General features: G+C 39.0%; 2 protein-coding genes across 9 annotated transcripts in view; one reads left to right on the top strand and one right to left on the bottom strand.

Moving 5' to 3' along the window:
* The window catches only part of sh3bp5b (SH3-domain binding protein 5b (BTK-associated)), a 23,508-nt gene extending 16,320 nt beyond the window's left edge, over positions 1 to 7,188 (top strand). The window contains exons 4-9 of one of the 2 annotated variants that reach the window (XM_008323825.3): positions 2,702 to 2,866; positions 2,954 to 3,084; positions 5,350 to 5,392; positions 5,462 to 5,681; positions 5,894 to 6,262; positions 6,761 to 7,188. In XM_008323825.3, the coding sequence (XP_008322047.1) occupies positions 2,702 to 2,866; positions 2,954 to 3,084; positions 5,350 to 5,392; positions 5,462 to 5,681; positions 5,894 to 6,262; positions 6,761 to 7,017 (1,185 nt within the window). In that variant the 3' untranslated portion in view covers positions 7,018 to 7,188. Of the gene's footprint in view, positions 1 to 2,701; positions 2,867 to 2,953; positions 3,085 to 3,487; positions 3,876 to 3,962; positions 4,094 to 5,349; positions 5,393 to 5,461; positions 5,682 to 5,893; positions 6,263 to 6,760 lie in introns of those variants that run through there. The other variant, XM_017037895.2, reaches the window with a different exon arrangement.
* Positions 4,853 to 22,562, bottom strand: capn7 (calpain 7). 7 transcript variants are annotated; one of them, XR_003051485.1, is made up of 24 exons: positions 22,182 to 22,562; positions 21,671 to 21,779; positions 20,183 to 20,340; positions 20,019 to 20,086; positions 19,565 to 19,798; positions 19,096 to 19,182; positions 18,823 to 18,949; positions 18,448 to 18,533; positions 17,853 to 17,946; positions 17,062 to 17,208; positions 16,843 to 16,949; positions 16,631 to 16,751; positions 16,184 to 16,328; positions 15,861 to 15,960; positions 15,570 to 15,705; positions 15,257 to 15,332; positions 14,598 to 14,743; positions 14,042 to 14,104; positions 13,809 to 13,939; positions 11,378 to 11,470; positions 8,532 to 10,324; positions 7,060 to 7,120; positions 5,885 to 6,241; positions 4,853 to 5,633 (listed from the first exon to the last, which is right to left on the bottom strand). XR_003051485.1 is itself a non-coding variant. In XM_025061500.1 (21 exons), the coding sequence occupies exons 1-21, from the start codon at positions 22,281 to 22,283 to the stop codon at positions 10,180 to 10,182; spliced, it is 2,475 nt and encodes an 824-aa protein (XP_024917268.1). In that variant the 5' UTR covers positions 22,284 to 22,562; the 3' UTR covers positions 8,529 to 10,179. The 7 variants fall into 7 exon arrangements, 1 of the variants encoding a protein (XP_024917268.1); XR_003051482.1 differs by having other exon boundaries at positions 4,853 to 5,652; XR_003051481.1 differs by having other exon boundaries at positions 4,853 to 5,711.
* Between the last annotated feature and the right edge of the window lie 379 nt (positions 22,563 to 22,941).

The following is a 22,941-nucleotide window of genomic DNA, read 5'->3' on the forward strand; positions in this document are numbered from 1 at the left end:
CTAACTGATGTCACTTTCTTCAAGAACAAGTGGCAACGTCACAAAAGACAGACTTGCGTCTGTCCTTTGTGACGTTGCCTCTTGTTTTTACAGTATTGCACAATCACTGTGACATGTAGCTGTGACACAGTTCATTCCCCCCATACAGTACTGTGAATTATTTTAGTGGTAAAATGTCCTAAATGTGGTCACAATGATCTTTTGATCTTTCTTTTTTAAAAATTTAATTTTTTTTTAACCATGGTGGTTGAATGTAGTTACATGTACACCCACAGTCGAAGAATTGTAAGCATTATTTTTTAACACAATAGGTGATAAATTTAGCTGCAAGTAGGACATTGGAATTACATTTTTCTGTAGGACAGTGAAGGCATTGCTAGCATGGTATGATCGTGGCCACCATTTAACTGTCTAATCAGTACTCTGACACCTATATAATGTATGTTCAGTTTGTGAGTATATTGTGAGTGCATATATATTTAATGTTTTCAATGAAGTTGGGTCACGTGTGGACACCCCTGATCAATTTTTCCCCCCTTTATTTTAGACTTTTTCAGTCAAGCAAACATCAATAATTAGTCATTTCCACATAAACTAGCTGAGTTCAGTTAGTAGTAGTGTTAATGCAGAACTACAGCAGTCCTACTTCTATACCTGGACACACTGTATCTGGGTTAGTTTGCCTTTTCTAGACTGTGAATTTGCATCAGCAGCTTCTGAGGCTTCTTCCCTGCTGTGGTTTCATCTGGTTCGTTCAACCGTTGTCAGGCACTGTATGTAGGCCAAGTACCATTGGATAACTGCCTCCTAGATTAAAAAGCAGACACACTGGGACAAAGACAAGTCCACGCATTTAGAATATGTATCGGTTTGAGTGGACATGAATGTTCTGGGTCAGGTTGTACAACAAGAATTTGGTTTTAGGCAGAGATTAAACAGAGGAGAACGATCCTTCATCTTTCTGCTTATGTTATTGCTTTGTTGGTGGAAAAGAAGGGTAAATGTGATTGTGAAGGGTTCTTTACGTGACAGTTGGCCACGTTGACCCTACATTGGGCCAGAAAGCCTATTTGCCACAAATGTTTCCCCGTTAACTTTGATATGGTTGATATCTTATCAGATCCATCTTTGAAGTATTTGTTTGGTCAACTGTATTAGAAAAGTCCAGCCTGTCGTCATTTTACTCAACACCCTTTCAGTTGCTTCACTTTTTTTATAAGAACAAAATACAAAAAATACAAACACTCAGTGGAGTTTTCTTAAATCTACATTAAAGCCTTGTAAACACAAATTATTTTTTAAAAATATCTTTAAATTATCATTGAGCTGAGGGACAGTAACACACACAAGTACTGTACAGCTAAACCATCTACACACACACAGCGGACACATAACTGTAGGTAAACACGTGGTTCTGTGAAGAACCCAGACGGCACACAAAGCCGACCTCATGACAGAAACAAAGCCATGGTTGTATGGATTTTGCTGCGACAGCACGTTGCTGACCGTGGATAATAACATTACACCACACATGTCCCAACATCTGCAGACCAGTGACAGATTAGAAGAGACAAATACTGACCCCAAGCAGCTGTAACCCAGAAAGATGTACAGTGGTCCCTCGTCTGTCTCGTTCGCCTGTGATAAGAAAAAAAAAACATGAAGTAGAGACGCGATATTTAATATATTATTTACATATATATATTAACCCTTTATGAACCCTAGGCATCGTATACAGAAAACGTGCAAAGCGTCTCAAGTCAAACAAACAATAAACGTTGTGTTTGTTTTTGAATAAACAACTGTGATTTTTGATGATTCACGGAGAAACAAGAAGGCATGCGATGCTGGGCAGCTATTATAAGCCTGACTGTACGACGACATGAATTATTAAGATGTTTGTGTCCCAGGGAGAGCGAGACAGAGCTGATTCTTCACTTTTTAAAATCTATAAAAATACGAAAATCATCGGCTACTCCCCTCCTTATCTTTGTCCTCACTTTGTCTCTTTGTGCTCCTTTATTTGCACACATGTGGCTCTCACTGATTGATTTCTCCATAAATACATTTATTGTCTTTTGTTTTTAACTACGGCTGGGAAAAACACAGAGCTGTGAAGCCTCACACCGACCCAGACAATGATGTCACACCAGGGTCTCGTGTGAGAGGACATGTCATCTTGACAGAGAGCTTTATTGTTGCACCAGCGATACTGCTGCTCTGTTATTTTTTCAGTCAGTGGTTGTTTTCACAAACGCACGACACTGTCTGATGCAACTCCCGTGAAAACGTGGTCAGTAAAGTGATCATAAGACTGTAAGACAATGGAGATCAGGGCTCCATGACAACTAGATGTTGATGGTTAATACGGTAATTAAGGTTACTGAATTCTTACTGTATAAGAAATGCTAAATTAATCATTTATATTGCCTGGATCAAAAGTAGAATTATCCTTTATCACAGTGTTTTCTAACCTTGGGGTCGCGACAATACTTAGGGTCATTTTTTTAAGTTTCTTGTAATTGAGTTTGTAAGTTATAAAACTATGAAGGCGCCCTCTAGTGACTTAATGCTTCAGATGGTACTGAGCCCTATTTTTAAAATATTAATTAAATCTTCTGTGGTTGTCAATGAAACACCTGAACTGTTGATTCAGATTAATCTGCATTGTGATGTAATGTTTCTTGTGTCTGTCTCACAGGCTCAGCTGGAGGCCCAGAGGTGCACACAGGACTTCCAAAGGGCCACTGAGGTCCTGAGGGCAGCCAAGGAGACCATCTCTCTGGCCGAGCACCGGCTCCTGGAGGAAAACTATAGGCAGTTTGACTCAGCATGGCAGGAGATGCTCAACCACGCCACCCAGAGGGTGAGAGAGATTCTTGTGGCAAAAGAAACTTAAGTAAAATTGTGTGACTTCTCAAGTCTCACGATGATCTCTGATTGGCTGACGTAGGTGATGGAGGCTGAACACAACAAGACCAGAAGTGAGCTGGTGCACAAGGAGACGGCAGCGAAGTACACAGCAGCGAACAGTCGCATGAAGCAGCTGGAGAAGAAGCTGAAACGAACCATCAACAAGTCAAAGTAAGTCAACAGACATTTTACTCTTTGTATTTCCACAGTATATAATATTTGTTGGTCAAAGTACTAGTGTGAAAGATGTAGTGAAACCTGAATTTGGTCAAAACCACAGTCGGCTGTTGAAGTCATACACACAGGTGTTAGAGAGGAATAAAACAGAAATAATGCAGCCACGAGATAAGCCAGCCACTAGGGTACACCAAGCCATGTTTATAGTGCCGGTCCCAGGCCCGGATAAATGGTGAAGGGTGCGTCAGGAAGGGTGGTGAGACCAGCCATGATGTATGGTTTAGAGACGGTAGCAATAGGCAGAAGACAGGAGGCGGAGCTGGAGGTGGCAGAGTTAAAGATGCTAAGATTCTATCAAAAGTAGAATTATCCTTTATCACAGTGTTTTCTAACCTTGGGGTCGCGACAATACTTAGGGTCATTTTTTTAAGTTTCTTGTAATTGAGTTTGTAAGTTATAAAACTATGAAGGCGCCCTCTAGTGACTTAATGCTTCAGATGGTACTGAGCCCTATTTTTAAAATATTAATTAAATCTTCTGTGGTTGTCAATGAAACACCTGAACTGTTGATTCAGATTAATCTGCATTGTGATGTAATGTTTCTTGTGTCTGTCTCACAGGCTCAGCTGGAGGCCCAGAGGTGCACACAGGACTTCCAAAGGGCCACTGAGGTCCTGAGGGCAGCCAAGGAGACCATCTCTCTGGCCGAGCACCGGCTCCTGGAGGAAAACTATAGGCAGTTTGACTCAGCATGGCAGGAGATGCTCAACCACGCCACCCAGAGGGTGAGAGAGATTCTTGTGGCAAAAGAAACTTAAGTAAAATTGTGTGACTTCTCAAGTCTCACGATGATCTCTGATTGGCTGACGTAGGTGATGGAGGCTGAACACAACAAGACCAGAAGTGAGCTGGTGCACAAGGAGACGGCAGCGAAGTACACAGCAGCGAACAGTCGCATGAAGCAGCTGGAGAAGAAGCTGAAACGAACCATCAACAAGTCAAAGTAAGTCAACAGACATTTTACTCTTTGTATTTCCACAGTATATAATATTTGTTGGTCAAAGTACTAGTGTGAAAGATGTAGTGAAACCTGAATTTGGTCAAAACCACAGTCGGCTGTTGAAGTCATACACACAGGTGTTAGAGAGGAATAAAACAGAAATAATGCAGCCACGAGATAAGCCAGCCACTAGGGTACACCAAGCCATGTTTATAGTGCCGGTCCCAGGCCCGGATAAATGGTGAAGGGTGCGTCAGGAAGGGTGGTGAGACCAGCCATGATGTATGGTTTAGAGACGGTAGCAATAGGCAGAAGACAGGAGGCGGAGCTGGAGGTGGCAGAGTTGAAGATGCTAAGATTCTCTTTAGGAGTGACAAGAATGGACAGGATCAGGAATGAGGTCATTAGAGGGACAACACAGACAGGAAGGTTTGGAGAAAAAGCCAGAGAAGCCAGACTGAGATGGTTTGGACATGTGCAGAGGAGGGACAGTGGATACATCGGTAGAAGAATGTTAGAGATGGAGCTACCAGGTAGGAGAGGAAGACCAAAGAGGAGATGGATGCAGTGAGGGAGGACATGCAGATAGTTGGAGTCAGAGTAGAAGATGCAGAGAACAGGGAGAGATGGAAATCAATGATTTGCTGTGGCAACCCCTGAAAAAAAGGCCAAAGCCAAAAGAATAAAAAGTGCAGCCACGAGATGACGCATCATCATCAGATCACACTGTTGATGACAAATAAAGATTCCACCACTACAAGATACTCTGTACATTTTATTATTGTAGTTTTTTCACCATGCATTGGAGATCCCCTGATATTCAGTTCCAGTTTTGTTCTTGACATACTGTTTATGTCAATATGAATTAATTAAACAAAAATAAGTTTTAAGAATTTTTAAAAAGCCCCATAGAAAAAGTCAAAAATCATTCCCAGATAAACATGTCCATTAATTAACCAGCATCATCACCTTCTAGATGTGGTCAGCAACATGCTGACCACATCTTCCAGGTTGTGGCGGTCAGCCTGGATTGACGCTGTTCAAGGGTGGATGACTTATATGCATTACTGTATACAGGGCTTGGAATCCACTCTCCGTGGACTGGTATCTGCTGTATACTCTGTTATCTACTGCTCAGCCTTCAGGTTGCCATGGTGATGGTGTGGGCACAGTTCCTATCTAGGTTATGCTATACTTCTCTCTGATCAAGTTGCTTCTTCTTTTCTTTTCCTGACCACCCTCCTCCTCCTCCTTTGCAGGCCCTACTTTGAGATGAAGGCCAAGTACTATCTGCAGCTGGAGGTATGTAGCACAGTATCAGAATTGGAACATCTCAAGAAACACCATTAATATCTCTTCTTCTTCCTGCAGAACCTGAAGAAGAACGTAGACGAGCGTCAGGCTAAACTGTCCCAGGCCAAGGGAGAATACAAGACAGCCCTCCAGAACCTGGAGATGATCTCCGATGAGATCCACGAGCGAAGAAGAAACTCCACCATGGGGCCCAGAGGCAGGGGTGTGGGCGCAGAAGGCGACAGTGTTTCTGGGGACGATGTGTCCAGCTTTAAAATAGAGTCCGATGGTATTTCCAGTAAGTGGAGCGCTACAGCTCTTCATATGGCTAAAAATGCAACATGTTTGAGGGATAAATTAATTCTAGAAAGTGCCATAAGAATTCATTTTAATTGCAAATTAAATTTTAACCATTAAGTTCTTCCTCACTATCCCTCCTAGTTTTCTTTAACCGTTTATCTCTGCTGTCGTCCACTCCTCCACCCTTCTTTTCATCATTACCTCCTGTAGTGGCTTCTGTTTGTTTCGATGACGAGTCGTGTGGCGCCAACGGCAGTGTCATGTCTGAAGAAGACTCAGAGACTCGCTCCACCTGCAGCCTGGGTTCATCTCCCAGCAGCCCCCAGGACCTGCTGTTGCCTAGTCCATTCGGCAGATCCTCCTTCTCCTCTTCATTCATGTCCTCCTCTTCCTCTCCTTCACCAACTCCCTCCGCCTCTTCATCTACATCCTCATCTTCCCCCGATCCCCCGTCCAGGCCCTGCAGTTTGGATCTTCCCACCGATGCATCATTGTCAGATTTCAGCCTCATCTCACCGGTTCTGGGACCTCGCAGCGAGTGCAGCGGAGCATCGTCGCCTGAATGTGACCAAGAGAGGGGTGAGTAGAACGTCAGTCAAGTCAGCTGCAACAAACAGCACAAAAAGCTGTCTGAATGAACTTTTTGACATGGAACCAAAAACCCTGTAAAAGGGAAAACTAACCTGAAATGAATTAAAAAGACATTCACTTTAGATGTAAAATGATAACTATGCTGAAATAGAGGTTAATAATAACAAATAATAACCCTGGAGATGAAGATAGTGATAGGATGGTTACATTTGTTTAATTAATCAGGATTATCTAGCCTGAAGTTAAAGCCTCCATAAATACAAACCAGACTGTGGGATATGTGTATAAATAATGTGTTTGTTCTACATATTACAGCAAATTATAAGTGGATGAACGGAGGGATTATTGGATATACAGTGCATTTTTTCTGTTCATGAGTTAAAAGTTACAATTTTTATCAGATTAATGTTAAGATATAATTAACGCAATTAGCAACTAAAATTTGTCTTAAAAACTTAACATCAGTGACGTTCTCTGCTGCTGCAGGAGACCGTGCAGAAGGTGCAGAAGGAGATCTGGACAATTCTCCTGCCACTAACAACATGAACCGCAGCAGCAGTAGCAGCAGCGCCACCTCCACCACTAGCACTACTTCTAAACCGGCTGTGAAGAAAACCTTCAGTCTGGAGGCTCGCTTTAGTTTTCTAAACCTGAGACGTCCTCGTCCTGACAATACAAAAAAAACAGACAGCTGCTCCCAGAAGGTGGAGTCAAACATGACGAGTGTTGTTGTGATCAAATAGGTCTGGACCAAAGGAGGACACTTTACAAGGACGGTGACTCACCATCAGATTATTCAGACTCCACTGTGTCAGATACGACTGCACTTCACTTCAGATTCCACTTCTTTTTTTTGTCGTGTCAGCAAAAGGTCAGAAAAAACATTCACATTCACCACATAAAGCAAAAGAATCATCATCTGAAGTTGTACTTTAGCTTTTAAGAACATAGACTTTAAACAACTTGTGTATGTGACGTGTCTATGTCCTAAGGCTTCTTTATGTTGACGTGGAAAACAAAAGAAAAGGTCAAAGGTAATTTACCACACCAAAAAGAAAATGTTTTTTTTTTACTAATGTCCCCACAATCTAATGTTGACAATAAGACTAGAATAAGAGTGTCCTCAGAGGACCATGACTAGGCTTAATTTATTATTTGCTTTGTAACTGTTGTTGTTATCTTTGAAAAAGTCTGAATTTGTAATTAATAATAAAACTTGTTTAAAAATTACTTTGAAGCCAAGATGCTGTCATTTTTGGGCTTTGACGCTTAACTGCAATATTACAAAAAAACCCTCACTCAGTGCACAGCAGTTAACTATTGGGGTTAACATGTCTATGCAGATTCTCATTGTCATCCAGGTCAAGGTTGAAAGGTTCTCGTTTTGTTGACCCGGAATCTCAACCGTCTCCATTATACATTTGTGATACTTCAAGTCACTGTCCCCAGTGCCCTCTCCCCTGCTGTGCCCTCCCCCTTCACAATACCTCTGTGCCCCCCAGGTGCCTGTCCACTTTGGGAACCACTGCTTTAGTATGACCTTTGTGACCCCTCATAGATGCTGAGGCACCTCCAGACTTCTGTATGTTAATCCCAATAGAGTTGTTAGGCAACTGGACATGATATTTTCTCAAGAAGACGTTTCACCTCTCCAAGAGGCTTCATCAGTTCCAACTGGTGGAGGGGAGTACAGCAAATATATACTGTTGGTGGGACAAAAAATAAACATACTTCAGGTCCCTCCTGTTGGGTGGGGTTGGAGTCGGGGTCAACTGGGGAAGCGTTAACAGTTGTTAGGAGTCTGATGGGTCGTTGCAGTCCTCATCAGAATGGTTTCGGGAACATGTACCCAACATGTACCCAAAAGATGAACCTCAGTTTCACACATCATCGAGGTACGACCCATCAGACTCCTAACTGAAGGCGAAACGTCTTCTTGAGAAAATTTCACATCCAGTTACAGAGTTACAGAGTAACAACTCTATTGGGATTAACATACAGAAGTCTGGAGGTGCCTCAGCATCTATGAGGGGTCACAAAGGTCATACTAAAGCAGTGGTTCCCAAAGTGGACAGGCACCTGGGGGGCACAGAGGTATTGTGAACGGGGAGGGCACAGCAGGGGAGAGGGCACTGGGGACAGTGACTTTAAGTTTTACAAATGTGTAATGGAGATGGATGAGATTCCAGATCAACAAAACGAGAAAATCGTTACTTTTAACACTACAAACCGAAAAACAACATCAATTCCAACAAACCATTGCCTGGATCTTTACTGCTTGTATCGATCACCAAAGTGACAGCTTACTTTCTATATATTGCACTTGACAAGAAAGAGAAATGTTATTACTTTAAAAAGTGCAATTCTGTAACTTAAAAGTAAACAGATTATGTGTACTTGGCAAAAGGATAACTTTCTGTTCTTTAAAAATATTTTCACGTACACACAAGTCTAGAAGTGCTGACATGAGATCAGACTGAACTGATAATAATCACTTAGCTGTCACGCGCACAACAGGAAGTGACATCATTCAACTGCTGCCATCTTGAAAATATCTTTGATGCTACTCTGCTCCTGAGGAGTAGAAAAAAGAAAAACAGAATCAACAGAACCGTCCCTTCATCATGTCAATAAACAAACATGATTTTACAATTTTGGCATAAAATAAGTTTCAGAACAAACAACTGCTTCAATGTCAGTTTGTGCAACAATGAGCATCTCAAGAACGACTGGTGTTTCAGTGTATGAAGCTGCTTCACCAGTGAAGACAGACTCTCGTCTGCTGTTAAACTACATTATTTAGATTTTTGAAGTCTGTGGTTGTGTTCATATTCTAACGCCCATGGATACAAACTGATGTAACAACAAACCAGCAGGCCTGTATGTGGTTTAAACTGAAATATTAAAATGTCACCATTATACTCAGCTCCCAGATAGTCAAACAGTTTAACTGGATATTTTAATGCGCCAACAAAAAGTGCTCATAAATGCATAAGTTGAGCAAACATCAACTATTTTTCTACATTTCCTTCATAAGATAGATATTAAGCTCTTTCAACCTCAGACTGAGTTATAGAAAAAAAAAATCTAATATTGTTATATGTTGGTCGGATAGTAATTTTGAGCAAGCTTTGAAAAAATGCAATCAAAAGCTATAGTTTTAGATTTTTTGTAATGATTATCCTGTGAGATCGTTGACATAATCAGAGTCATTAAACTGAAGAAATGACAAGGAGACTGGTGAAAAATAATCGGATTAGTCTGATTAAACCCAACTTGGGTTAAGAATTAGGATCACCAATGAATTACTAAAGTTTTGCTGACACTTGAAAAAAATGCACCAGACCAAATTAGCCCATCAACACAGACTCTTTGAGAATCTAATGTTCTGAGATGCTCAGTGTTTCAACAACAGACTTTGAAAACTGTTGCTTTTAGCAGCAGCGATGCACAATTCCATGCCTGTACCCTGATATCACCTCACACACAGTCCAGCCCAGTCCAGTCCAGTCCAGTCTAGTCTAGTCTAGTCTAGTCCACACAGTCCAAGGATGGGTTCCACTCCAGCTGTGCCTTTAAATCTGTCAGATTTGGAAGATATATCAAAGCATCATTGATGCAGATTATTCCATCTGGTAGATTAGGACATAAATCAGAGGTTTAGGTTTTGGCTAAATTGTTGTGTCTTGAATCCTGAAAAAATCCCTCCAAATCAGGATTTGCTTTTGTTTGGCATCATCAGTCAGTCAGGGAAGCTGTTGGGGACGAGGTCAACAGTCACATTCTCCGAGGGCTTCATGGAGGCCAGGACATCACATCCATGCAGAAACATCAGGAATGTCCCTTTACGCCCTGACAGAACCATCCTCCTGACATCTGCTTCCTTAACTCTTGGAGCTCAGCTCTCACTGCAGCTGTGAGACCTTCAGGGCTGAGGTACTGGAGACATCCAAAAAGAAGGGTCCTTCCTGTTTGGGCAGGAAGGTGGTTGGGGTGACGTTGTAGATGCCTGCTGGGACGTGGTCCAGCTCCATGTAGCAGAAACCACATCTGGAGACAAAAGGAGGAAAGTCTCATCTCACTGAACAGAACAGTATTTTTAATCCACTGAGATGAAAACAGACAAATGTGCGGAATAAATTATACAAATAAATTCAATTTGAATATTTATCACAACTCCTTTGCATCATAAAAATCCACCAGAGTATACAGTATCATATTGTGGCTACGGGGAGTGTGATGTGACAACTGTGTTAAAGTGTACTGTACTGTAACCAAGTGCTGTAAATATGTTCTGAATCAGACGCAGACTTAACACGCATTCTTCAGACAATGGAGCATTATGTAACTATTTCTGATTGTGGTTAATCAATTGTATATTATGACACAGCACAGGCTATTTTTATATCCATCACAGAACCGTGTCTTTGTGAACAGCTCCAGCTGAAAAGTGTTTAGACATTTTGACTCAGAACGTCTCTGTCGCAGACTGGTTTTATAATAATGACGTAGGTGATGGTAGAGTTAATTTGGAACAGGCCTCACGTCAATTCACTGAGGTCAGTGAAATGATTGTTTCATAATTGTTTTGTAACGACAGAATATAGGTAAACAAGAAAGTTAACTTTAGTTTTAATGACCAAGAATAAATCTGCTGTCTTGAGGAAAAAATAAGACTTCGATTTTAATAAAAATCTTGGGACAAAGTGTCGGTCTACTAAAAACTATTTTGTAATATTTATAATGCTTGATTGCTAGACATTCAGAGGAAAAATATAGAAAAATATCTTATATATATGACTGCAAAAATATGGGCTGTCTCTCTGTACCTGTGAGCCAATAGCTGTGATTATAAAATTACAGTTTATTAATTTTACAAGGTAAAAAAAGACATTAAACACGTTGTTTCAGAGGATTTTGCCTCATTTTAAGTACTGAAATGCTAAGGTACTCCTCAAGATAACCACATACATACCCATATACTGAAGACAGAATGACTTGGTTGTACTTTTTTTATGAAAGTTCATAGAAAACATGTCCATCTACTAAAAGTTAAACAGTAAAACATTTCATTCATGACTGTTGTGTATGTGGCTGCCATACCTGTAATCTCCACTGGTCTTCTTCTGAAACGCCGCAGGACCAGGATCACCCACCATAGACACGGTCACCATCTCAAAGCCGACACTGTACTGCCTGAACACAAATAAGTATAAAATGTTTTTTTTCCACCAGGCTGATGAATCTCATCATAGTTAGTTATAAGCTTAGCAATTAATGTATACACAATCTTTCCTACAAAGCCAAAGATTTTATAATATACTTATAAGTACAGCAAACAAAGTAGAGAGACGGGGCATCTTCATAAGTGAGCTGACAAACTTGAATCCTCCAAGTCCATCAGCTGACAGATAAACACAACAACAAACATCTCTCCTTAACCTCTCTTCTTCTGGAAGACAAAAGGTGAACTTTTGGACATTGTGTAAAACCTAAATGTTCTCTGAGCTGTAAAGATAGTTAATTTACTTGTTTACAGCCCGTACATGCTGATGTAAGGATGTGTCAAGTTACACTAATTTGAACTGAAACTAAACAAAACACGTGAGGTTTATCATGTTAACCTCATGACAACAATCACTGTACTATTATATAAAAGATCATAACGAAAGAGTTAGACGTTGAGGGATTTTCCTCCGACAAGGACCAAATGTAACCACAGCAACTGCTTAGTAATCTGTGTCTGTGTGTGTGTATGTGCGTAGGAGGTGGGCGTGAGAGCAAGATACAAAGAGTCTGAAAAAGATTCAAAAATTACTACTTAATTTAAAAAGTGACGGTGGAAAAGCCTTTAAACTTCATCTTAAGATTTATTATTGATTAAAATCAGATCCCTGGACTGACATTGATATGTTCCTACAACCAGGGGTTGTAAAAAATTGACATATATTCTATAATTTTAGTCAATAGTTTAGATCCAACTGTGTGTTTCAATTAGACTGGACAACTTTTACTAATTCCTGGTACAGAATTTTAGTCTGTTAGTGTTTCTATGATTTGTCTAGTGTACTAATTTCAAACACATTTTTTATTCTATTGTTAGATTCACTTTTTTATTGGTCTGCTTTTTTCTTTATACCCACAGTCAAGATTTATCCTTGGAATGACAATTCAGCACAGCACTTTTACCACAGTGAGTAAAGATAAAATAAAAGACTATAATATATTGATTCATATTGAATTTCTTTTCCTACAATAGAGCAGTTTGACCAAAAAAGATCCAAAAAAGATCTATGTTTTGAGCAAGGAGTATACCTTCACAGACAAAACCCCCAAAGCATTACAAGACATCGGTCCCAAAACAATGATTTCTTTCTTTCACCTACTGAGAAACACACAAATAGTTCCTTGTAATTTCTCAAGGTCCTGGTTTCACTTCTTGTGCCACAAATGAACCGAAAAAGTTTAAAAGTAAACAAGAATATACAGTATTGCCTTTTAATATAAAACAAAACCCAATCTGTAGTTTTTAAAGTTTACAAAGGGGCAGTTCATGTAAAACATGTCAAAATTATGACAAATGTATCTGATTTTGACTGATATTTTGTGCCACTGTCATGAACTCAACTTGGTAACTGGACTTGCAGTTAGTCAGGGGAACGCTGGGGAGGGGGCATGAAGTGCTTGAGCCAGCAGAGACAGAGCTAGTCTGGCTCCTACTAGAAGCACAGCTGACAGCTAACTGAAAGCATGCTTGGATAGTTTCACCCGAAATGAAATATCTTCGCCTAAATAAGATAACTAACATCATTATTTAAAAAAAAAAAAACACAGTCCAGATGTGTTCTGTAGGAAAAGTGACAAAGACTGTTGTTGTGACTGTTGTAATTTGGCTTAGAGTCGTGGTTACAGCTCTGCAGATGTTCAGTTCTATACTGATCAGAAGTGATCAAGTCAGAATGACTGGCTATAAACTATGTCAACTATAAGGATTGACACTGAGCTGTCATATGATGCTGTCACACTGTAATTATGTCAATGCACAGCTGTATAATTGACTGCACGACTAATGTAACTCTGCTCAAACTTAAGGCACAGAGACAAATGATGTTTTCCACAAAATCTTTGACCAATGTCTGTGTACACGTGGATTCAAAACATGTTTTTTTGTATTTGTTTGCTAATGGAAACATACTTGAGTGTGAGTGACACTGTTAACTAGAAAGCAGGGTTTTTTTTCTTTTTAAAGCATTACTGGAACTAAAGCTCGGCTCACTTTGTGTTCAGTTGGCTCTGTTACTATTTACTACATTTAATTGTATTAGTCTTTATTTTGTCATTTTTTTATCCTTAGTTTTATTGATATATTGTCAAATGTTGAAAGACTTTGTTTCGCTTTTTGGCTTGAAATATCTTTCTAATGATGAGAAGAAAATAAAACTGTCTTGAGATTTTTCCTGCGTGCTGTCTTCACAGTAGTTTTGGGTTGAACACACACACACACGCACACATCACTCCATGACTTTAATCTGACCTTGACCCTCGGAGCTCGATTAGCAGCGGTCCAGGTCGCTCCAGGTTAATCTGATATACAGGGTTGTGTTTGTAGGAGTCCTTGTAGTTCCCACAGCCTCCAGCACTGAGACCCTTCCACTGACCATTGACCTAAAAATCCACACAGAAACACAAACACAGTAATAAATCAAACGTGAATGACTACCATGCTGACTATATTTAAACAAGATGCTGCCTTGTTTGAGACTCTACCCTTTTAGTTTGAGTGAAGGGATTTGGAATCTTGGAGAAGGTGAATTTGCATCCGGAATAAACCTGAGGGATGACACACAAAAGATAAAAAAAGGAATATGAACGAGTTGTCTCATCACTTAACGGTGAGAGCTTGTACTAAACATATCAGAATGGTAACAGGAAACAAAAAAACAAAACATGTCCAGGTTTGATTAAAACAACATAAAAAAGTCCAATAAAATAAAAATAAACTTTTAAAATATAAGCAATGTTTCCATTTGGGATGTTGTACTTAGGAATACAGTTGTTCACTTATTTGTTACAATTTAATCAACAAACCAAATATTTCACATTATAATCATCTCATAAAACATCTTTAGAGAAGTTTTCCTTAAACGCCACTATCTTAAGTATTTATTATTATAATAGCAGAGTTTTTAAGGACACATTTCAAACAAAAACTGATCTAAAATAAGTGGGAAGAGAAAATGGCACAGAGAGAATGCAGTATTAAAATGACTTTAACACATGGAACACAAACACAGTAAACATAAAACAGACAGTATTTTCTCACCCGCAGTGTGTAATTGATGGTGTTTTGCTTCTCATATTGAGACACCACCAGTGTGAAGGTGTGTGTCCCTGCACTGGTCAGCCTTATCTTGGTCAGGTAGTGTGGGCTGTTGATGCGGATGCCGTCAATGAAGGGAGGGGGGTCAGCTGTGGAGGGAGAAGGGGGGTTAGTTTATGTAGAATAGAACTGGATGCACAACTTTTAAAAATGAACTAATTATTAATTATTGGGAGTAATCCACCCACACTGCTGTTACTTAGATTTCATTTCATAGCCCTACTTTAAATACAATCTTACTGAATATAGCCACAAGTCTGAACTGACTTTTTCACTTATCTTAGTGTAGGAGAAAACTGCAAACCACTGCCTAACCTCAGGAAGGGAACTAAAATATGTCCAGACCTAAATTAACTGTTGCTCACATAATAACAATATTTAGGATTTAAATACCATATGACCAAGTAATTAGAATTTCAGTTTCAATACCAAGCCTTAATCATAAGAAACACAAATAAAGGTTCAAAGGTGTCTCTGCAATCCACTCAACTGCAAGAGAACATGCCTAACATTAAAACAAAAACTGAGATTTAAAAAAGGAAATTAATCCGGGCGATCCATCACAGAGTCTGGGATCATCAGGAGGCAGTAAAAAACCTCACCTGGGTAGTAAACCTTCTTCCCATCTGTCTTATAGACAACCAGGGTGATGAACTCACGGTTTTGTGCAAAGTCATCCTAAATGAACAGAAACACAGGAAGAAGGCAAAAAATGAAGTATATGTCAAGAAAAATGTTTAATTTAAATAATTAGAAACAAATAGTAATTCAGACAGAACCTTTGAGTTTTTAGTAAAATATCTGCTTAAAATTAGAAAATAAATCCTGCATTTAAAAATCAAAGGGCTTCAGGAACAAAAAGGTTTAAAATAGGTGAGTTTAAAATAGATCTTTTTGTTCCATTACTGTCTCTACCTTGTCAGTGATGTGTCTGGTGAGCAAAACCCACACAGCAGCACCACCTGTTGGACATTGCACCTCCAGTTTATACTGTGGATTATTGGCCAGACTGTAGACATCTTTCACTGGCCCCTGTCTCCCATCCCAACTACTGCAAAGAGTAAAAATAAAAACAAACACACACACACACGAGTCAGACTGTGGCTGTTTTGCAAACACACTCCCTTAATGCCTCTATTTTGTGATGCATCGCTCTTAGAATGTTAATTTTTTTATCCAAAAATAAAAAAGATAAAATTCACATACTTGTGAATACAGAATGAATGCTGGAACAGAGCAGGATTCCAGCTCAGGTAAATGACATCATAATATTGACAAAGATCCTCCCACACGATCCAGAAAACACCTGGTGAATCACACAGGAGAGCAAAGAGATCAAAGAATCATTTACCAACATTTTACTTATCTATAAATTTACCTTTGAAATACTGGTGATGTGTTGTGTAATGTTTTAATAATTGGAATAGTTTAATTTTCAACATGTCATTCCAAAATACATTTTTGGTTTCACCAAGTTCATCAACTTACAAATTTATCAAGTTCAAGGAGAAACTAAAAATCTTTTATACCATTATCAAACTTCTGTGCAGTCTTGTGGTCAAAGTTGAGGTATTTGAGAAGATCGGGCGTCCAGTTCTTCTCATCCCGCTCACAGTAACGTCCCTTCCACCGAAGGTGACTCCAGGGGTTCTTCAACTGCAGGAAACGCAGTCCCTGCAAGGACATCAAGATGAAAAGTGTTAACAAAACTGCAGCAAAAACAGTCAGAGAACTATAGACTCTGTGATGGTAACATCAGACATCTGTAATCTCAGATTAGAAAAAAATCTGCAAATATTTGCCAATAGGAAATACCACAGATAGGGCTAGAAATAAATGGAAAGAATTAGAAGATAAGAAAATAAAAGTTGTAGAATAAATACTGAGGCAGTTTACAAATAAGACATAAGTCAATTATGAAAATAAAAAAAATAATCCTGACTTGTAAGAGGAATGCCATCATATTGACTGCAAACCTTGTACTCCCTGATGTCAAGAACAGCGTAGGCGTGAGTTGGCACCAAACCCCATCTCTCCCCTTCTTCCTCTGTCATCACCCCCGTTGCTGTGGTGATTAGGACGTCACCTCTGTGAAACCTATCAGTGAATAGAAAGAGACGCTGAAAAATGTCGTTCCTCACATAAGATAAATGAAAATGTATTCACAAAAGTCTGTGTACATTCTCACCTTTGGAAGAGCATACGAAAAGTGTCGTCTTTACTGAACGACTGATTGTCAGAGTGCATGGCGATGCGTTCAGGGATCCAGCCAGTGAGTGCGTGCAAGTCGATGTTCTGCAACATGTGAACACAAAACTCTTTTACAAAACTTGATGCACTATGTACTATTAGTGGAGGGTGTTGGATCAAACACTTATATGTGAGATTTCTTTTTTTTTTTACTTACAGAGTTGGAGCCAGGAAAGTCGTAGCCACCCATCACCTTCATGTAGGCTTTTTCTATCAGAGACACCCAGAGCTCGTTTCTGTTGCTGGAGTAAGAACACAGCATCTCTCCATTATGGTCCACAGGCAGGAAATCATCTATTATCACCTAAACAGAGGGAGACAATGATTAAACTCTTACATGTACTGTATATGTAACTGCTAACTACTCAACATGTCACACCTCAGTGTGTGACAGCGTTCAGTAAAAGGGATTAAACTAAACAAAATGCCAAACAACAGCTACCAGGTTTAGCCTAAACACTAAAACATGTAGTTCACCTCACATTTCTTCAGAGGGTATCACATTAAAAAGCAGTAATATTACATTAAAGCTCTCTGGAGCTATTTACTCTAATGAAATTTAGAAATGTTTTAACATTAATATGATACAATAAAAATAGTAATTTTACTTTTTATTCCAGGGTACCATCCCTATGATCCAGAGAATTAGTATTTGGGGGATTTCACACTTACTCATAGAAAAAATGTCAAGAAAATAAAACCAGACATAAGTCTGACTTTTACCTCACCTTGTGTGTCTTGTTTTTTTACAAGAGCTTAAATAAAAACATTTGATGGAGACAGACCTTTTTCTATCCATCATTGCTGTGATAACCCCCCCATGGGTAATTTATTGTACATCTTTGTGTGACAATCTCTCTAAGGCTGTTTTATGTATTGTGCTGACTGCGGCACACACTGCTCCCCAGGGGAAAACAACAAGATTTACTGCAGTGATATGTATTTTACCTTCCTGGGAACGCCGTTGATGTGAAGCTTGACCATGTATTTCCCACAAGGGTTATACTCTGGTTCTCCTCGCCTGTTCTGAGGGTAGATGATGCTGCGGCAGACACACAGGTGGAAACAGTTTCTGAGCAAGACACACTGTGTACTGTATATTTTCTCCCTGGCTATGTGTTGACACACTTAAATATCTTAGTATATCTATAACCTACAGCAGTGTAGCATTTTTTATCAACATTTAACATGCAAATATTCATGGCATTGGTTCATTTCAAAGCGATTCTTCTCAAGCGATTACAGATCTAGATCCCTCGGTTGCATTTTTAGTAACCTGATGTTAAGCATGTAACAGCATTGTGTATTCACTATTCTGACAGTTTCCAAATAATTCAAATGTTTAAAAAATACTCAATATATCATTGTGCCCATAGTACAGCAGTCTATTGCAATATACCGTATCGTTCCCCTTGTATTGTTATACATTTTGTAATGCCATACACTCCCCTAGTGTTCCATGTTGTTTGTGTAAACCAACACAACCCAAGACATTAGATGTGACTATAATGATGTGTAGACAACAGAACACACTGAGCAGTACCTGGTGATGAGTTTCTTATTGAAGCGTCTTTCATACGCAGCACTGATGGCGAGTGATGCCACAAAGGAGCAGTCAGACACGACAGTCTTGAGAACAGACACAAAGTTCATGTTAGCTGTGCAAGCTTCATACAGCTAAAGAAGCATCCACTGACTAGGCAAAACAAATACAAGAAAAGAAAGATGACGCTAGAGCTAATCAAGACTGCACATCGCTGTCATCGCCTTGTGGCATAAGCTATAACTGTTATAATACATTAGAAAGGGATGTCCAGCCCGTGATTGGATTACAAAATTGTGAGGACTATTTCACCACAATGAAAATCAAGTTAATTTATTTATTGCAATACACAAATCATAATCTAATAAACCTGACCTGTTTGATGCTAAGACTGGACACAGACATGATCATGGTCGGGTTATTGCAGATCTCATCTGGCCTGATCCATCGGGAGAAGATGGCTTTCTGTTTGGGCGATAATGCCAGTTTTCCTGTTTTGTCCCTGGACAGAAACAATAATAAAAAAGAACAACAATCCATAATTTAGAACGTAATGTTTACTGAGCACAGAGGATTGCACTTCAAGACAACTTTAGACTCGTTTGTGATCTTGGAAGACTGACCATAAATAATAAAAATGATACTCACGAGAAAGGAACAGGAAAGGCAAACCGTTCCTTCAAGTCAACACTCATAAAGGGAACGTAGGCGATTCCATTGATTTTAGATGTACTCCTGAAAATGGACAATGAAAATGTAACAACTAACATTCTCATATGTTATTCTAAAGTTGATGATGTTTTATGTTAAAATCCACAATGGGTTTTAAATCCATATTTAAAACCCATTTTAATAGTATAACAAAAGATAAATAAATGTATTACAGTGGAAAAGTACAAGTGTGATTACACTAATACTGATACAAACTGTCTCTTAATCTTCAGTTCAAAGCGCTGAAGACTAAACCAGGTCCCTACTGATTCAGTTCAATTTTGGACTTCATCATTGTGAACTCAACTAGCAGAATAACTGAAGCTTCTAGGTTTTATTCAACTTGTTTGCAGGACATTCCCAGGTCTACAAATCTATAAAAACATCATTCCACCTGATGGCTCACCTGAGAACTTCGATCTCTTCAGATGTGTAGCGTTGACCGTGCGGCTCACTTGAGTGTGCTGTTCGAACTGGCTGTGTCTGAGCTCGGTCGCTGAGACTGAATTCTGGTCCGAGGGGAAAAAACTGTCGGACTGGTGGCACTGAACCACTGCTGCTGACATTTCTGTTTCCAGAAGTCCCTGCCCTGTCCTGAGCTGAAGCTGATTTGGACTGGGACTCCTTAAGACCTTCTGCTCTGTAATGACATTGTGCAGGAGATTATTTTTTAACTGAACAATCTACAACATTTCAGTTTTCAATGCTGGCTAATAATATATATAGATAATATACATATATGGTTTTGTTCACAGTGGAAGTTAAGCAGACCTATACAATAGTAAGCTTGATAAAAGACTGAATAAGAACAAACTACCTTTGAGAGACTTTCAATCACCAGTGGAAGCGGTCAGATTTACCTGTCTAACGCTTGGCGAGCCAGCTGCTTCAGCTTGGTCTGCAGCGCCTGGTCTGTGGTCTCATTGGACTGTTAGGAAAGAGGGAGGAACAAAACAAAAAGACATTTTAATAATGTGATGACAAGATTAAATGTTTCACCATGAGTGAAAAAAATGTGATATACCGTTTTAATGCAGAGCTCCACAGCCTGAGTGTACAGTTCAATGGCTTCATCACCGTTTCCTTTCTCATCCTCCTCAAAAGCCTGGGTGACCAGGAAGTGGGCTCGCTCCATGTCCACCTGCTGTCGGGACTTTAGAGGGTCACTCTTCTGTGCCAGAACTGGGGTGAGAGGTCAGTGTAAATGTCAAAGCAAATGAATAGATAAAATGCAGAAACCCTAATACTGAGTTAGAACATTAGGGATTTTAATCTTTGGGTCCATCAATATTAAGATTTAAATAAAATAAAGTTTATGGAACTAAATAAAGAAATAAAGATTAATATGGAACTTCAAATACCTATTAGTGGATCTAGAGATCCTCTGACCAAAAAAAACAAACAAACAACTGTGTGAGCAAATGCTCAGTTTACAACAGTTTATACTTGAGATCAAAGCTTCCAAATATACATTTGTAGGGAATGTCATTGCACACAGACCCTAATATAATTAAAGGATCCAGTCAAATTCCTGCAAGCAGCCAGGTTGAAACCTGTGTGTGGCCTTTCATCCTTAAGAATTAGGTTTATACATTTGAAAAATAAATATACTACAATATACTTCATATACAGTATAGAAATCTTTACTAAATGCAAACTATTGAGAGTTATACAGTATATTATTTTAATCATGTCATTACATCATTATATGGCATTTTTTGATTTGAATCTGGATTAGGGATCGACTAAAACATCAAGATTTAAATATAAAAAATCATTACCATGTGGCAACAGCTTAGGTCTTTAAAGTTGCAATGTTATGTTTGCTCTGGGCTCAAAGAAAACAAGCGGCAATAAATTTACACAGCACTTAATGTTTCCAGTCTCTGTGGTCACACCCATGTGCACACACCCACACAGACACACAGGCCCAGTATGTGAAAAGGGGAGTCATGGAAAGAAGTAGTCAGACCACATCTGAGAAACTGTCTCCTCAGGATACAGTCAATACCAGTGCTGCTAATCACACATCATTCAGCACTGAAAGGCTGTAGTTTGGACAAAACTTGGCATAGAAAATGTAGGTGTTGCATTGCAAAGTCAAGAACATTTATACTGTGTATGTCTTAAAAAAAAACAAAACAACCAGATATCCACATAAACGTGAATATCACTCAAGTATTTTTTAATTCATGCAAATCATATATCTATATGCAATGATTGATGTTTGATTAAGGCAGTGGTTACCTGGATAAATGACAAACAACTTTACCAAAAGTTCTTTAACATCAATAAACAGTCAGAAACATATTTATAAATGCAAAAATACAAGTTTGCATAAGTATGATAGACAAAAAAAACGAACTGTTTGTGTTGTAGAATAGAATGTAGTAGAAAAAAAGGGTACATATGTGGGTTGTACTGATAAAAAACATGAACACAAAGCACAGAGAGAATGTCAACAATGACACAGAGCTTTTCAAGATAAATGTCTTTGGTCAGGTCAGCTTACCAGCATTGTGCAGGGCCTGGACACGATCCAAGTACTCATTCACCTTATCCTGGATTCCCTCCATTTTGGACCCTGCCATGCCTGCATATATTAGGGCTTGTGCAGCCTCCTGTTGTAAACATAAGGAAAATAAACAGAGTTAAAAATTTTCTATGGTTTTGTTTGTTGTTGACTGATGTAATGTAGCCTTTCTTTGACAGCCTCTTGTGTTTGCTTTACAGTCATTTTAACTTAAGCTACGTTTTTTTATTGTGTATACAGTTTTAAATTAATTTGGAATCTTTTTAGACATATTTAGAAAGATATCAATCAACTTGTTCAGACATTTTACTGGTCTCAATCCTCATTTCCGATAAATTTGCCATCTCCTTTTATTTCATTATTGCAAAGACGTCGTGGAAAAATACTTTAACTATGGGTCTAAAGAAATAATAAGTTGGCGTGAACTTGAAGGTAATGCATGCTAAATGCTAATGTCGACAGGTACAAAACGAAAGTAAATTTTACGCACCTTGTAGTAAAAAACCGCCTCGTTATATTTGCCTTTCTGGTCATATGTGACAGCAGTTTTGGCAAATTTAACGGCATCAAGCTCAAGTGCTGTACTGTCCATCCTTCACACCACCTTTGGAAACAGCCTGGCAGAGTATGGACGGACAGGCTAACCAAACGCAAGCTACTGTGATTTGCTAGTTTTAGTAAATTGCCGCTTTATACTTGCAGTGCCGTCTTCTTCATCAACTTAGACGAAACATTATTATAACACTCATGAAGTATGTCGTTGTTTCAGTTTAGCTAGACGAAAAAAAACAACATTCATTTTCAGCACGAAACATAACAGTCAAAGCCAAATCCAACACAACCGAGCAACTTCCGGGGGGGAAACAATGCGCATGCGTAGAGTCGGTCACTAGTATGTTGCATTCAGGAGCTACTGATACTTTTAGGACTCGTTTTCAACGTTCAAAAACTACTGCTGGAGACACAAAATGTACACTTTATACGTTCGATAAACGATAGCATGTTAATAAAATATTATATATAAATTAAAGGTAAAAAGAAATACTGGGATTATTTAGATTATCCCAATATAAAACTTGAGGTTTCTTGGTCATGTTCTATTTTTGTCAAGAAAACAATTATTAATCTACCAATCGTATAAAACCTGAATACCAATAAAAAAAGGTTATATTGGGTACAAAAAGAGCCATTTAATATTTGTTAACTTAAAATATAACTTCGCTGTGGCAACACGGTGTTCCCGGATAAAA

Source organism: Cynoglossus semilaevis, chromosome 13 (assembly GCF_000523025.1).
Source record: "Cynoglossus semilaevis isolate Cse_v1.0 chromosome 13, Cse_v1.0, whole genome shotgun sequence".
NCBI lineage: Eukaryota > Metazoa > Chordata > Actinopteri > Pleuronectiformes > Cynoglossidae > Cynoglossus > Cynoglossus semilaevis.